Genomic DNA, 17,525 nt, shown 5'->3' with positions numbered 1-17,525 from the left:
CTTTCTCCCTCCATCTATCCCTGTCCCCATCTCCTCTCCCCTCGAACTCACCAGATTTCTCCAAGGGTCCTGGGAAGGAATGCTCAGAGGTTGTGGGGAGGGATGTGGGAGACAGCCTGACCAGGTCAACCGTCCATCTTCCTCCTTCCATCCTGGCCAGGGTTGCAGGTTCAGTCTCAGCTACGTTTGCAGGTTCAGCTTCCTGAGGAGCGCAGAAGCCAGAGCAAGTTGCAGCTTCCTGGGAGGGAGGGAGGGAGGGAGGGAGGGAAGAAGAAGCCAAGGGAGTCTCAGAGCCCCTGCAGGGATTCTCCTGCCCAAGACATTCTGCTGCCCCTGGAGAAGCCCCAATTGGGCACCCCCTTCCCAAGATCCCCCACCCATTTTCAAACACCTTTGCCAATTCCATTCACCTGCCTGTCCCACCTCCCTTCCTAAGGCTGGCATGGTATGCACATTCGTGGCCTGAGAGTAGACCCCATAGAACTTAAGAGTTAATCTGCAAAGGACTGCTCTGAATACATGGGTGGCCCTTGCATGGAGAAGAAAGAATATTCACCACCATAGCTAAACAGGACCTCAATGTCTAGAGGCAGTGGACCTGTGACCTCCAGGTGCTGGAAACCCAGGTGAGAGGAGGGCACTTACCTTTCCAAGAAGTCCCTCAGTGTCTGGGAGCAGGGTCTGGTCTGCTCCCCCTGCTCTCCCACTGGGCCTCCGCCTGGCATCTGCAGCTCCCCTGAAGGAGAGGACACCATCCCTGGAGTGGGGAAAATTGGGAGCCTGTGGGGTTTCCCACCCTGAACGAGGGGGCTGCATCGTCTTCAGGAAATCCTGCTTCTGGGCATCCCAGTGCTGCTGCGGCTGCCCCTCCGCTGCCTCCTGCTTAATTTGACATAAATCTGCCCAAGGCAGAAGATCCCTGATGGTCCCAACTTGGCCGGCAGGAGGTTTATTTCCTTTGCACTCCAGTCTCACCCTTTGAATGGGTCTCCTGGGTCTCTGCTCTTCCATTTTTACGCCACCCTCCTGGAAAAGAAATAAACACAAAGTAAAATAAAACCCAAGAATGAAAACAAAAGCACATTTTTTATTTTTTTTATTTTTTTTTATATAAAAATATTTATTAAGGTTTTACATAATAAAACAAATATCACAATCAAAAAGAAAGAGAAAAAAGAGACAATCAAAAATAACACGAACCAAAAATGACAAAAAAGACAAAAAACAGAGAAAAAAATATTCCTCACTTACTATCTTTAAAACCCTCTTTCCTGACTTCCTCACATCTCCCTTTTCTGTGTTCCCCTTTACACAATCAAATTCAGCAATTTCCTACCCTCTTTCCAATCTTATACCCTATTATAGATTTCAACCTATTATGCCTTTGGTTTCTTTACCTTTTAAAACCATTTATCACATGTTCTTTATAACTTAACCCTTGTATCATTTGTTTAGTCTCGACATAATAATACTCTGATCTTACCCCTTTTTTCTCAAATCATTTTTACATATTTCTTTTTACCATGTCACTGATGCCATATTATCCAACATCATTTTAACATTCAAACATTTTAGAATGTTTTTGGAGATATTCTTTGAACTTCTTCCAGTCCTCTTCCACCGACTCTTCTCCCCGGTCTCGGATTCTGCCTGTCATTTCTGCCAATTCCATGTAGTCGATCACTTGCATCTGCCATTCTTCCAAGGTGGGCAAATCTTGTGTCTTCCAATACTTTGCGATGAGTATTCTTGCTGCAGTTGTTGCATACATAAAAAGTGTTCTATCTTTCTTTGACACCAATTGGCCGACAATGCCCAAAAGGAAGGCCTCTGGTTGTTAGGGAAGGTATGTTTAAATACCTTTTTTAGTTCATTATATATCATTTCCCAGAAGGCCTTAACCTTTGGGCATGTCCACCAGAGGTGAAAGAATGTTCCCTCAGTTTCTTTACATTTCCAGCATTTGTTATCAGGCAGGTGATAAATTTTTGCAAGCTTGACTGGGGTCATGTACCACCTATAGATCATTTTCATAATAATTTCTCTTAAGGCATCTCATGCCATAAACTTCATATCAGTGGTCCACAACTCTTCCCAGTCAGCAAACATAATGTTATGACCAATGTCCTGTGCCCATTTAATCATAGCTGATTTGACTGTTTCATCCTGAGTATTCCATTTTAACAGCAAGTTGTACATTCTCGAAAGTATCTTAGTTTTAGGTTCTAAGAATTCTGTTTCTAATTTCGATTTTTCCACCTGGAAGCCAATTTTTTTATCCAAGTTAAAGGCCTCTCTAATTTGATGATAATGTAACCAATCTCGCACTTTAGCTTTTAATTTCTCAAAACTCTGCAATCTCAATGCGTCTCGATCTTGTTCTAGTATCTCCCAATATTTCGGCCACTTGGCCTCCATATTGAGTTTTTTCAGAGCCTTAGCCTCCATAGGTGATAGCCACCTTGGGGTCTTGTTTTCCAATGTCTTTATATCTTGTCCAGACATTAAACACAGCTTTCCTGAGAATATGGTTTTTGAATGCTCTGTTAGCTTTTACCTTGTCGTACCACAAATATGCATGCCACCCAAAAGTATTGTTGAACCCTTCCAAGTCCAAAATGTCAGTGTTCTCAAGAAGTAGCCAATCTTTCAACCAGCAAAATGCTGCTGATTCATAATACAGCTTCATGTCTGGCAGGGCAAACCCCCCTCTTTCTTTAGCATCGGTCAATATTTTAAATTTTATTCTGGGCTTTTTGCCCTGCCAGACAAATTTGGAAATATCTCTTTGCCACCTCTTGAAACAGTCCATCTTGTCCACAATCTGTAAAGTTTGAAACAAAAACAGCAGTTTTGGCAGTACATTCATCTTTATGGCTGCAATTCGACCCAACAAGGAAAGCTTCAATTTTGACCAAATTTCTAGATCTTTTTTGACTTCTGACCAGCATTTCTCATAGTTATCTTTAAATAAATTCACATTTTTAGCCGTCATGTTAATCCCTAGGTATTTCACTTTCTTAACCACATTTAAGTCTGTCTCCTTCTGAAACCTTTCTTTTTCCATTGTTGTCAATTTTTTCTCTAAAACCTTAGTTTTTTGCTTGTTCAGTTTAAATCCTGCCACATGACCAAATTCTTGAATCAATTCTAATACCCTTTTCGTACTGGATTCTGGCTCCTGTAATGTCAAAACCAAGTCATCTGCAAAAGCCTTAAGTTTATATTGTTTAGCTCCGACCCTAATTCCCTGAATCAGCCGGTCCCTTCTAATCATGTTCAAGAGCACCTCCAGGACCGAAATAAATAGCAATGGAGAGATAGGGCAGCCCTGTCATGTTCCTTTTTCTATTCTAAACTCTTCTGACACCACATTATTAACTATCAACTTTGCTTTTTGTTCTGAATAAATTGCTTCTATACCATTTTCAAACCCCTGTCCCACTCCCATTCCCTTAAGATTTTTCTTCATAAAGTTCCAAGAAATATTATCAAAGGCCTTCTCCACGTCAATAAAGATTAAAACTGCTTTTGTGTTAATGTTCGTTTGCAGTAACTCCAAAATGTCAATAATGTTCCTTGTATTATCAGAAAGATGTCTGCCTGGGAGAAAGCCTGCCTGATCTTTATGTATCACTTCATTTAAAACTCTTTTTAATCTATTGGCTAAAATATCTGCAAAAATGTTGTAATCCACATTTAAAAGGGATATGGGACGGTAGTTCTTGAGTTGTGTCTTTTCAGATTCAGATTTTGGTATTAGTGTGATGAAAGCTTCTTTCCACGACTCCGGCGCCTTTTCCCCCTCCAGAATCTCGTTGCACACCTCCTTTAATGGTTGGATTAAATAGTCTTTCAAAGTCTTATAATACTTGGAGGTTAATCCGTCCAGTCCTGGAGACTTGCCTAATTGCATGTTTTGAAGGTTGGATGTTGGAGGTTGGATGGCGGCTAACAGATTGAGGTTGAATCCTGACAAGACAGAAGTACTGTTTTTGGGGGACAGGAGGCGGGCAGGTGTGGAGGATTCCCTGGCCCTGAATGGGGTAACTGTGCCCCTGAAGGACCAGGTGCGCAGCCTGGGAGTCATTTTGGACTCACAGCTGTCCATGGAGGCGCAGATTAACTCTGTGTCCAGGGCAGCTGTCTACCAGCTCCACCTGGTACGCAGGCTAAGACCCTACCTCCCCGCGGACTGTCTCGCCAGAGTGGTGCATGCTCTAGTTATCTCACACTTGGGCTACTGCAACGCGCTCTACGTGGGGCTACCTTGAAGGTGACCCGGAAACTGCAATTAATCCAGAATGCGGCAGCTAGACTGGTGACTGGGAGTGGCCGCCGGGACCACATAACACCGGTTCTGGGAGATCTGCATTGGCTCCCAGTACGTTTCCGAGCACGATTCAAAGTGTTGGTGCTGACCTTTAAAGCCCTAAACGGCCTCGGTCCTGTATACCTGAAGGAGCGTCTCCACCCCCATCGTTCAGCCCGGACACTGAGATCCAGCGCCGAGGGCCTTCTGGCGGTTCCCTCATTGCGAGAAGTGAGGCTACAGGGAACCAGACAGAGGGCCTTCTCGGTAGTGGCGCCCGCCCTGTGGAACGCCCTCCCATCAGATGTCAGAGATAAAGAATTACCTGACGTTCAGAAGACATCTTAAGGCAGCCCTGTTCAGGGAAGTTTTTAATATGTAATGCTGTATTGTTTTTAATACTGATTGGGAGCCGCCCAGAGTGGCTGGGGAAACTCAGCCAGATGGGTGGGGTATAAATAATAAATTATTATTATTATTATTATTCAATCTCCTGTTCTGTTATTTTATAGTTCAATATTGTCTTGTTTTCTTGAGATATTTTTTGTAATCCATTAGTTCTTAAAAATTGGTCTATCTCAGTCTCATTCTGTGGCCCCTGGGTATAGAGTTGTTTAAAGTATCTCTGGAAGCACTTGCTAATCTCCACAGGATTCTGAATGTTTCTCCCTTCAACCTCAAGACTTGTAACCGTATTCAGTTTCTGTCTTTTTTTCAACTGCCACGCTAGCAGTTTTCCACATTTATTGGCTGATTCAAAAGTCTTTTGTCTCATTTGTTTAATTTTCCAATCAATTTCCTGATTTATCAGTTTCAAATATTGTACTTGATATAATTTAATTTCTCTCAGAATCTCCTGTGACTTTGGTTTCGATCTTAATTTTTTCTCTCCTTCTTTTATTTTCTCCAAAATTTTATCTTTTTTCTCATTTTGGGTTCTCTTTTTTATTGCATTCTGTTGTATCAGAAACCCCCTCATGACTGCTTTACTTGCATCACAGATTACTCTTTTTTCAACTGTAGTTATCAAATTCACTTCAAAGTAGTCTCTCAAAGTCTTTTGGGCCTTCTTAACAATCTCTTGATCTCTTAGTAAGACGTCATTCATCTTCCATCTGAAGGAACCAGTTAATGTTAGTTTCATTTCCATCTTCACGGCATTATGGTCGGAGCAGGTTTGGGGGCAGATTTCCACCTTTCTAGTCTTTGGTGCCAGTCCTCTAGTTATCCATATTTGGTCAATCCTAGTCCAGGTCATTTTGGCTTCAGAGAAGAATGTCCCTTCTCTCCCTAGGGGATTTTTTGTTCTCCAGATGTCAATCAAGTCCATATTGTCAGTTAGATCAAAAAAGGTTTTAGGTAGCCTGCCATCTTTTGTTATGTTTTGTCTTTGTGCTTTATCCATATTTGTAGATACCACCCCATTCATATCACCCATCATAATGATGTTGTTATAATCCATGTAGTCCAACATTGTCTCATGCAACTTTTTGTAAAATTCTGACTTCCCCTCATTTGGTGCATAAATTCCTAAAATCAAGAATTTTTCTCCTTGTATTTGAATTTCAATTGCCCCAATTCTTCCTTGTTCATCTTTAGAAAGGAATTTTGGTGATAGGCTTTCTTTTGCATAAATAACAACTCCTCTCTTCTTTACTTTATCCGATGAGATAAATTCTTGACCTAATCTTTTGTTAATTAAAACTTTCCTGTGAAGCCTAATCACATGCGTTTCCTGTAGGCAAATTAAGCCTAATTGTTCCTTTTTTAATATATGAAAGATCTTCCTCCTCTTCTCAGGGGAGTTACAACCATGAATGTTCCAACTTAATAGTTGCAGAGACATGTTGAGATAAGTCTATTTTCCTCCTACGGCTCCCAAAAGTTCTTCTCCCTTTGACGGTGGTATCACTTTCTCCGGCTCGTCAAGACCCAAGGGTGTAAGTAGTGAACTTAATGGTCCAGATCCTGGGGCTCCTAGTTCTTTTTCAATCTCTTTCTGAAGGTCTTCTCCGTAATCACTCAGAAATTTTCCCTTGTCTTCAACTGTTCTGATTTTAACTTTTTCCCCTCTAAAGTTAAAAGATAGTCCCTGGGGGAATTCCCATCTGAAGATGATTCTATTGCTTCTCAGTAGTTTCACCAAGTCTCCATAGTTAGATCTAAGCTCCAGAAGGTGTTTCAGAATGTCCTTGTAAATTTCCACTCTAAAGTCCTGAATCTCAAGAGTCTTTTGGAAATGTGCACTCAGTATCTTGTCTCTTTCTTCCTTCGTTCTGAGGGAGATCAGGCAATCTCTTGACCTGACCTTCCTCCCTCCCTTTCCAAGTCTGAATGCACTTATAATTTTAAAATCTTTGTCCTCTTCCAAAGGCCAAAATTCTACAAACTCTTTTGTCAAGTATTCAATTAAATCTTCCTTTTCAAGTTCTGGAACCGACCTCAATCTTAAGTTATTTTCTTTACTTTTCAGTTCTAACATAGACAGATATGCCTGATGTTCGCCAATCTGTTTGCGCATAGGTTTGATTTCCTCTTGTACTGCCTCTGCTTTCTGTTTGGCCTCCTCAGCTGTTTTACGATTTAATGTAGTGGCCTCCAGCAGTTTCCCAATGGCTTGTGCATTTAAACTAACTTGTTGAGTCAAATTGTTAACACTGGCTGTATTTTGGTCAATTTTAGATGATTGATCAGCCACTTGTTTACTTAGGCCATCCAATTTTTCGAAAATTTTATCTAGCACAGAGGTAGAGTCCCCTCCTGTGGCCATTCCTTCAGGCCTAATTTGTTCTAAATCTTCCTCTCTTGTCACAGGAACAGTGGGAACAGATGATCTGCGCAGCTGTGAAGTTATGGTAGTTTGTTGTGTTTTGGCTTTGCTTGATCTTGTCCTCCCACTCCCACTTATCCCACAGCTGTCTATGCGCCAAGGTCGGTCTCACGGTTTGCAGTTCCCATGGAAATCCCAAGTCCAAGAAATGGAAAAAAAACCCAGCAGTTGCACAGCTTCAGTTTTCCACTAGACGGACACAATGTTTCCCTTGGAGAGACACAGTTTATAAAGTCTTATAAGATATAAAGTCCTTTCCCAAATCACAAAGTGTCCCTTCAGATTTGTAACAGTTGCAAATCTCCAGAAAACCTTACAGATCCCTTACTTTGCAGAGTTGCACACAAAAAGGTACAATGTCTCCAAAAAGCGCGAGTTGCAATATGACAGTTCATGCAGCCTGACAGCCCTAGTCGTTTGGCAGCCGGTTACCGGGAGTTCAATATGTTTTTTATAAATCCACACGTGGAGAGGGAAAGTCAAATTCTTCCTCTTCCACCTTAAATTCAAGTCAAATTCTCTATCTGATGTTCGGATAACAGTTTTTTAGGCACAGTTTCTTAGCAAAAGCAAATTGAACGTCGTTGCATTAAATCTTTAAACAGAGCCGGAAGACGGACTTCCTGGTTGCATCTCCCGTTTCGGTGTCAAATTAAGGCTTCTCTTTCAAAAGGCAGAATTTCTTTAAACTTCACCTACTCACGGGTGGTTGTCACTTAGCCAGATGATCCCAGGAAAAAGGTCAGCGCTCACCGACAACAGCTTCGCGGCTTCACCCCACGGAAAGAGCGATCGACCCTCAGCACCACGCCAACCCCGTCACTTTCCGGAGCCCCTTACGGGGTTCCTTTAAAGTTTCGGGGGACGCTAATGGTGCCCGCTAGGTCCCACGGCCACAGGCTTCAGCTGCCTGTGGTTTTTCAACGGGGGTCTCCGCTTCGCCATAGCGGACGACCCGTTTCCGCGGAGCTCCCTCTTCACAGTTAGAAGAGGGCAGCCATTGCCATTCGCGCCGCCTCCGGAAGTTCGCACATTTTTTAACCACTGGCCAGTTTTTGAAATATATTATTAAGCTTTCTACTTCTGATGTTTAGGCTGTGAATAACAATCATTATGTCACCCAAATGACTCCACCCAGGGACGAGGTGAAGTTATCCAAAGACTGGGGGAAACATCAAGGTTTATGGAAGTACAAATAATATTGGGGGGGGGGCGCGGGAACCAAGGCAGTGGAAGGAAATTTAAAAACAACCCAGTGAGAGGACTGAGCATGTTCAGTGGACAGGGAATGCTGATCCTGGCTGCAACTTCTAGCATGTTGGAAAAGAAACAACAGATCTTTGTATATGACTAAGGCTGCAACAGACCCACCTAACATTTAAAGTACATGGCTTCACCCAAGAAATCCTGCGAGCTGCAGTTTGTTAGGGGTGTTGAGAACTGTAGCAATAAACTACAAGTCCCGTGGTTCTCTGTGGGAAGCCACGGGCTTTAAATGTATTGTATCCGCACAGCCTAAGAAACAAACTGACAAAATGAATATTGACCAAAAAATCAAGCAACACACTCCAAAATATTTTATATTTGATGGTCACAAACTCTCTTGACTGAAGACATTCTAACTTGCAGTCCATTGGCTGCATATGGCTTGCCAAGCCTCAGGGTGTGTCCTGCTAGTCCCTGCCGTTTCCATCTCCTGATCTGATCATAGGATGAAGATCTCTGTCTGTTCTGGAGAGAAAGATGCCTAAGGGCCCTTAGAGAGATCTTTTAAACTCCAATTTCACCACAAAGCAGCACAGTGCTGAAATGGGGTAAAAGCCCTGCTCTGGAAATAAATGATCCCTCTGGCTGCTTTTTAAAGAGGATTTCTAAAGAACAATCTGAAGGGTCTTTTTCCCACAGATTTCCTTGCTAATTCAGCAGAGTCTTCTTGTGCTCTTATTTTTCCCCACCCCAGCACTGGGGTTGGAAGGTCTAAACATGCTGATTGTGTTTGCAAGACTTGTATGTATGCTGGATGGCATGTCTGGTGAGTGTGTGCAGCACCTCTGGCGTGTGTGCATGTGACTTTATGGTCTGCATCTCTTTTCTGTGTGCATGCATGTGCATACATTGGCCACAAAGCTCACTGGAATGTGGCCTCCAGAATCAATGCAGCTTTAAGCCCAAAAATGTTCCTCCTGCTCTATCAGAAAGAACAATCAAATCTGAGACTATCAAGAGGAGAGAACTCCTGGATCTACAGAGTTAATGTTCTCAACATCCTATGGACACAAACTGCAACGAGATTTCCCTTTAATTGCTTTGAGAATTTTTCCCTTAAAAATATGAAGAAGTATATAAATGAAATGAGTAATAATCTGAACATGAATAGCTAATTTCAATTTTGCCTTCCTCAGTCTTTTACAATACTGTCTTCAACATATTTATTATCATTAATTCATTTCCATATGCCACACTTCTTAAGAATCCTCCTTTCCTCTGCATTCTCAAAACTGTCACCCACTTCAACCCTCAGCCTTCATCTCAAAACTCTGCTGCCTTACTAAGATGGAAATAAAACCTTTAATGAAACAGGCTTAAGCCTCTCTCGCTGATTTACACGCAGACACAAGAGGTCACTAGCTTTGATAGCTTGGGAAAAGATCAGATGCGATCTCCAGGAACTAGATCTATTAGATGTTTTATTAGCTTTGACAGAACAACAGAACCTCCATGTGTAGGCACAGTGTACCTTGATGTGAGGAAGGCAAAAGAAGCCATTTCCTTTCAAAATGAATCTGATGGACATCATTGCCACAAGATGCGGTGATGGTGGTGGCGGCTAAAAGTGCTTTCAAAGGCGACCAATTCACGAAGGAGGGCAATAGGTTTATCAATGGCACTGGCAGAGGAAGGGGGGGCAGGAGGGGCTGGAGAGTGAGAGGGGCACCTCCCTGTTGCACTGCTCATCCATTCCCCCCTGCCTCCCCTTTCCTCTCCGCCGTGGGGAGGACCGTGGAAGAGGACGGGGCTCCCTGCAGAGGGACAGGGAGAGGGGCGGCAAAAGCCCCAGCTACGCCACTGATCCGTGAGCGACTATATGCATCGTCCATCGGGAAGCAGCAGCTGCCTTGGACCCCTCATTCTGCCCCTTGAGCTCAGGACTGAAGGGAGCAGCTCCCCAGGGTCTCCGGCAGGGTCCGTGCCAGCCTGAGCCATGTTTGCCCCTGTGCCCTCCTGCAGATGCCCTGCCCCTCAGCTGCGCCCCTTCCCCTTCCTGCCCGGTTGGGGGGGGGGCGCCCTGCAGCCCCTGACTCCACTCGGGGCATGATCCTGCCAGGCCCACCTGCTCTCCCCCTCCTCCCCCCCCCCGCCTCCTGCACCTCGGACTCCTCGCTCCGTCCCTGCACCGGAATCCGGCTCCTCTCCGGGGAAACTCGCCAGGCCACGGGGCCGCTGCTCCTCCGCTCTCCTCGGCGGGGACAGGAAAGTGCAGCCGCTCTCGAGTCCCCCTGGCTGGCCCCGTTTCCTGCCTCTCTGAGCATCGGAGCTCGCTGGCTGTGGGTTGGGCCCTGGGAGGCTGCGAGGCTGGATGCGCCCCCTTGCAAGGCGAGGGCTGCGAGACCGCCCTGCTGCTTCCCCTGCCCTCGAATTTGCAGCCCGCTGCTTCTGATCCTGGAGGTTCTGCTCTTAGCTGTCGGGGCAAATGGATTAGCCCGATGAGATCTGGTCCATTCCTAGCTCTGGAGCAGCAGGGAACAAGCTTTTTGCACCCTTCTCTAGGGAAGTTCACATGCCGCCATCTGTGTCCCCGTGTACACAAATCACTGAGTTGTCTTACTGTCTTAACTCAGTCAGTAGAGCGTGAGGTGCTTTATCTCAAGGTTGTGAGTTCGAGTCCCATGTAAGAAAAAGCGGAAATAAAGTGTAATGTTACCTTGAAATTGTGTACACAATTGTCCGATGGTTTCTAGAGAAGCCCAAAAATTTCCCCTTTCTATACCCTTTTGTTGTCATCAAGCAGTTGGTCCCTCACTTTTCCCGCCCCGACCTGGCCACAGTGATCCATGCGACGGTCACCTCCAGGCTTGACTACTGTAATTCGCTCTACGCGGGGCTGCCCTTGAAGCTGTCCCAGAAACTCCAGCGGGTGCAGAATGCTGCAGCCAGGCTCCTCACGGGGTCTCTGCCATGGGAGCATATTCACCCAGTGCTTTTCAAGCTGCACTGGCTCCCGGTGGAGTACAAGGTCAGATTTAAGGTGCTGCTTTTGACCTTTAAAGCCTTTCACAGCCTAGGACCCTCGTACCTACAGGACCGCCTCTCCCAGTATGCTCCACGGAGAGCCTCAAGGTCCATAAATAGCAACACTCTAGTGGTCCTGGGCCCTAAGGAAGTTAGATTGGCTTCAACAAGAGACAGGGCCTTTTCAACTATGGCTCCGGCCTTGTGGAACGCTCTGCCTCATGAGACCAGGGTCCTGCAGGATCTGATTTCTTTCCTCAGGGCTTGTTAGACAGAGTTCTTCCGCCTGGCCTTTGGCTTGGAGCTAAATTGATTCCCTCCCTCCCTTTCTTTTTTCTTTTCCTTTCTCTTCCTGCAATGAGGCTACATTTTAATATTTTAATGTTTCAATATTCTAATGTATTTTAATTTTGTTTTTAAGTTGTAATCCTTCAACTTGTTTTTATTATTGCTTGTTAACCGCCCTGAGCCCGCCCTTGGCTGGGGAGGGCGGGGTATAAATAATAATAATAATAATTCTGTAATAAGTGGGTTTTGTTTGGAAAGCTGTCTCTCAACATTTATTAGAACATTGGAATGTACCTGGCATTTTATAAGCTCTTCAGTATGTTGCACAAATAAGTCTCCTTGCGATCAGTATGCCGTCCCTGGTTTCCAAATCCTCTACAGGAAATATTCCTGAAATACCATTTCATGAAGCTGGGACGATGCCACCCAGCTGCCTGAATGCCTAGCAGCTGGAGGAGGCAGTCCAGTTCCCAGCTCTGCTGGCCTAGGTCATGTGATCCCTTAGCTCCAGGAACAGGTGCCAGGGCTGGGCTCTGTTATTTTTCCATACCCTCCAACATCTCTCTGATGAAAATAGGGGTGTCCTGTTTTATAATGATAATTTTACTATTTATACCCCACACATCTTATTAGGTTGCCCCAGCCACTCCAGGCAGCTACCAACATATATAAAAACATAAGAAAACATTTTTAAAATTTCCTATACAGGATTACCTTCAGACAACTTGGGGGTCGGATAGCCCCATACCCTCTGGCATCAAGTCAGAAACTGACGACAGCTTCTGTAAATCAGGGACATCCCTGGAAGACAGTGGCACTTGGAGGGTCTGTCTTTCCCTGCTTTTTCCTTTGCTGCCTCTGGTCTCCTGCCTCCATTCAGCAGAGGAGGGGGCCTTCATACGGAGAAGGATCGGGGCGAACAGGGCATAGTTGGTGCCTTCAGATGACTGCAGTGAAGGGAGAACCACTAGGGGGAACAGCTTGCTGCAATTTTGGAAAGGGATGGAAAGAGCACGGCTACATCGTGGTTTGGTTCTTCAGGTACTTGTTGTTCAAGTTGTTCCATGGAATTCCTGATCTGGACCTTGTGTGGGAAATGAGTTCTCTCCATCACAAGAATAATTTTTTTGAACCTTTACTGCACAACAGTCTTAAACAGTCTTCCCTGCAGCGAAATCCGGCTCCTCTCCGGGGAAACTCGCCAGGCCACGGGGCCGCTGCTCCTCCGCTCTCCTCGGCGGGGACAGGAAAGTGCAGCCGCTCTCGAGTCCCCGTGGCTGGCCCCGTTTCCTGCCTCTCTGAGCATCGGAGCTCGCTGGCTGTGGGTTGGGCCCTGGGAGGCTGCGAGGCTGGATGCGCCCCCTTGCGCTGTCCCTCAAAATTTATTGTATCATTGGAATATAAAAGGTAAAGGTACCCCTGCCCGTACGGGCCAGTCTTGACAGACTCTAGGGTTGTGCGCCCATCTCACTCAAGAGGCCAGGGGCCAGCGCTGTCCGGAGACACTTCCAGGTCACGTGGCCAGCGTGACAAAGCTGCATCTGGTGAGCCAGAGCCGCACACGGTAACGCCGTTTACCTTCCCGCTGGTAAGCGGTCCCTATTTATCTACTTGCACCCGGAGGTGCTTTCGAACTGCTAGGTTGGCAGGCGCTGGGACCGAGCAGCGGGAGCGGACCGAGCAGCGGGAGCGCACCCCGCCGCAGGGATTCGAACCGCCGACCTTTCGATCGGCAAGTCCTAGGCACTGAGGCTTTAACCCACAGCGCCACCTGCGTCCCATTGGAATATACCTGGCATCTTATAAGATATCCAGAATGTTGCACAAATAAGTCTCCTTGTGATCCGATGTGCAGTCACTGGTTTTCTCATCACTACATATTTTCAGAAAGCTGGGACGATGCCACCCTGCAGCCATAGCTGTCAACTTTCAGATTTGAAAATAAGGGATCAGCAGACTGGAAAAGAAGGGATGAGCAGCCTCACCTCTCCCGGGGACAGTCTACGGGATATCTAACAGTCCGGGATAGCAGCGGGAAATGGCACTGGAATAAGGGAATTTCCCGCAAAGAAAGGGAAGATTGACAGCTATGCCTGCAGCCCGAATGTGTAGCTGGAGGAGGCAGTCCAGTTCCCAGCTCTGCTGGTTGGGATCATGCAATCACTTCGCTCCAGCCACTGACCTTTCCAAACCCTCCAACATTTCTCTGATGAAAATAGGGACATCCCATTCCATAAATATAATTTTACTATTTATACACCGCACATCTTATTGCGTTGCCCCAGCCACTCTGGGCAGTTTCCAACATATATAAAAAACATAATAAAACATTAAACATTAAAAAACTTTCCTATACAGGATTGCCTTCAGGGGGCCGGGGGTTGGATAACTCCATTCTCTAATTCTAAACAGTGGCACTGAAGGGAGAGGGAAGGGTTAATCTCAATAATATCAGGACCCAAGCTAACTGCTGCAGTTGTGGTTAGGCAGCTAGCAGCAGCTGTGGTTAAAACTGCAATTGCTTCAGCTATCTAGGCCAGAAGCTGTTTCCTGCTTCCTGCTTCAGTAATGCAAGAGAAGCAGAAAACACATAGGAGGGAGGGAGGGGAGCTTAGCTAGCAATATAGCCATATGCCATATAAGGTAATAAGTTGTAACCTTGCCAGCTGATTAGGGGGACGAATGTATGCTCCCAGGTGTAAGAGAGCTTGCTGAACACAGTATAGGGGCCGCCAGTCTTTGGAAGATATTCCACTGGTTGCCTCTGCGCAGATCTCAAATAAATCCTTTTCTCTGTGGAACCACACCCTGGTGTTTCTTGTCTCCTTCGATCCCTTGGCAGCGGCCCGGGAAATGGAATAAGGTTATAGCACTTGGAGGGTTTCTCTTTCCCTGCTTTTTCATTCACTGCCTCTGGTCTCCTGCATCCATTTAGCAGAGGAGGGGAGCGATTTTGGCCTTCATACTTCTCCACCCCCCCACCCCACCCCCAATACAACCAAAAGCACAGTATAACCAAAAACACACACACCATTTGGGAGTGAGGACCAAAAATATAAAATCGTTTTATATATTTTATTACTTATTTTTGCATTTCAATCTACTGTATCTATAAATTTTATTGTTTATAGCCAATGGCGACCACAATACAATATGAGAACAAATCACACAGCTGCAAAACAAAAGACATTGCATGCACCAGACCAGGATAAATCTATAGCGTACAAAATTTATTTTCACATTTCTTTCAATGGGAAGCATATAGGGCAGCAGAGCCAAGGTGGTGGGGTCCAGAGTGGAGTTTCTATCATCCTTGACTGTCTGCCCTGCTGGCTGAAGCTGATGGGAACTTGACAACAACATCTGGGGACACCTCAATGACTATTCTGTGATATACAAAATCTTCAAAGGATTAAGGCACTGATCCAGAAGAGAATGAACTGAGAAGAGGCCCCACTGAATTATCTGAAGTGAAACAGAGGAAAATCATTACATTATCATCATCATAATTTATTATTTATACCCCGCCCATCTGGCTGAGTTTCCCCAGCCACTCTGGGTGGCTTCCAATCAAGTGTTAAAAACAGTACAGCATTAAATATCAAAAACTTCCCTAAACAGGCCTTCAGATGTCTTTTAGGATAGGATAGCTGCTTATTTCCTTCACATCTGAAGGGTGGGTGTTGGCTTCCTAACTATAAGCTACTCTGTTTGGATATCATAAAAATTCACAGACAGACAGACTTTAATGTTGTATACAGTGTAAGGTTGGGGAATTGAGAGGTGGGGAGAGCGAGCAGGGGGGAGGGGTAGTACACTTTCATTATTTTACAAAGTTCATATGCAAGGTGTTTGTGTCAGTGTGACATGGGTAGCTTCTATTCCTTTTCATTTATTAGTTTTCATTGGCAGTGAGAAAGATCGGGGGGCCCAGGGCATAGTTGGTTGCCTTCAGTTGACTGCAGTAAAGGTGGTGGAGGCTGAACCAGTTTGAGGAAGAGATTGTTGTAATTCTTGGTTTGGTCCTTCAAGTAAAGGTAAAGGGACCCCTGACCATTAGACCCAGTTGTAGACAACTCTGGGGTTGTGGCGCACATCTCGCTTTACTGGCCAAGGGAGCAGGCGTACAGATTCCGGGTCATGTGGCCAGCATGACTAAGCTACTTCTGGTGAACCAGAGCAGCGCACAGAAACGCCGTTTACCTACTTGCACTTTGATGTTCTTTCGAACTGCTAGGTTGGCAGGAGCAGGGACGGAGCAACGGGAGCTCACCCCGCCACGGGGATTCAGACCAGGGACCTTCTGATCGGCAAGCCGTAGGCTCTGTGGTTTAATAACCAGCACCACCCGCGTCCCTTCAAGTACTTGTTGAAGTAATTGTTGAAGTACCCTTCAAGTACTTGCTGTTAAAGTTGTTCCGTGGACTTCCTGATCTGGACCTTGTGTGGAAGTGAATTCTCTCCATCACAAAAAAAAAGTTTTGAAGCTTTACCGCAGAACAGTCTTAAACAGTCTAACAATAAGATAAGCATGATAAAGTAGCACATTGCAAACAATGTTCAGTCCTTTATGTAATTCAGTCAGCTTTCCTATCCCTGGTCCCAGAGGGAGATCCTAAGCTTCTTCAACATTGCATGACTTATTTGCAACTGCTGCTGCTGCTTCTCCTAGCCATCTCCAGCAAGAACACACTGGCTTCTCAAGTTTAAGCTTCCTTCCGTGAGAGCTCTGCAGCTTATGCCTCCAGCGATGAGTTATGAGGAAAGATCCAGCCTCCTCTGAGGCTTCTGTCAGAGTGGAGCCTAAGTCTAAGAGAAACTTCCCTTTATAGTATTTTTATTACAATGCATTCAAGGACAGCATTATATGTACATTAAACTTATAGCACTTGTTCCCTTCCAAGTAACAATGACACTTACAAACAGGTTGTCACTTTCTTTTTCTATGTCTGCTTCGTATGCCCCAATGTTCTCTCTCTTTCCCCTCAAATGCTCCAGGCGACCACAGATGAGTGTCTAAAGAGAAACCAAAAGCTCAGAGTTTGGGGGTGGGGTGAAGCCTTGAACATCAGGTTGCCTCCTAGTGCCTGGGGGGCCAGCTATTAGATTTCTATTTGGTAAGTCTTGTTGGAGTTTTAAGGTATTTTAGCTGTATATTTAAAAAACAAGGCTCTTGTGAGATGTTTCATTATTTTGTTATTCTGACATTGCATTGCACAGGAGCACCTTTGCACAGCTGTTTGAATTTTTTTATGAAAAAAGAATAAGAATGCATTCTAAAGGGTTTCTTTAGAAGCAGAACAAGTATTTTATTTTTAATAACAGAGGAAATGATGCCCAATTCTGAGTGCTCATCCTGGCTTTAAGATTAGCAGCCACAAAACCCTCACAAAAAGCTATGAAATGATTTTGATAGCAAGATTCAAGGTAAATTCCTGCCTTGTATTCCTGCGCTGCCTCTTCCTTGAGAACCAAAATTTTAAAAGATGATGCTGTTAAGGTGCTAGACTCAATATGCCAGAAACTTTGGAAAACTCAGCAGTGGCCAGAGGATTGGCGAAGGTCAGTCTACATCCCAATCCCAAAGAAGGGCAGTGCCAAAGAATGTTCCAACTACCGCACAATTGCGCTCATTTCACACGCTAGCAAGGTTATGCTTAAAATTCTACAAGGCAGGCTTAAGCAGTATGTGGACTGAGAACTCCCAGAAGTTCAAGCTGGGTTTCAAAGGGGCAGAGGAACCAGAGACCAAATTGCAAACATGCTGGATTATGGAGAAAGCTAGGGAGTTCCATAAAAACATCTACTTCTGCTTCACTGACTACATAAAAGCCTTTGACTGTGTCGACCACAGCAAACTATGGC

General features: G+C 45.1%; 1 protein-coding gene across 1 annotated transcript in view; it reads right to left on the bottom strand.

Annotated features, from left to right (window-relative positions):
* Nucleotides 1–17,525, bottom strand: part of LOC309363229 (uncharacterized protein) — a gene marked incomplete at its 5' end in the record, with an annotated part of 97,125 nt that overhangs the window by 14,701 nt on the left and 64,899 nt on the right. The window contains one exon of the mRNA XM_081899335.1: nucleotides 52–238. Coding sequence (XP_081755461.1) covers nucleotides 52–238 — 187 coding nt within the window. The remainder of the gene's footprint in view (nucleotides 1–51; nucleotides 239–17,525) is intronic.

The sequence above is a fragment of the Podarcis melisellensis genome (genome assembly GCF_964234715.1).
Source record: "Podarcis melisellensis genome assembly, chromosome: 2".
NCBI lineage: Eukaryota > Metazoa > Chordata > Lepidosauria > Squamata > Lacertidae > Podarcis > Podarcis melisellensis.
This window is presented reverse-complemented; position numbering and strand designations above follow the sequence as displayed.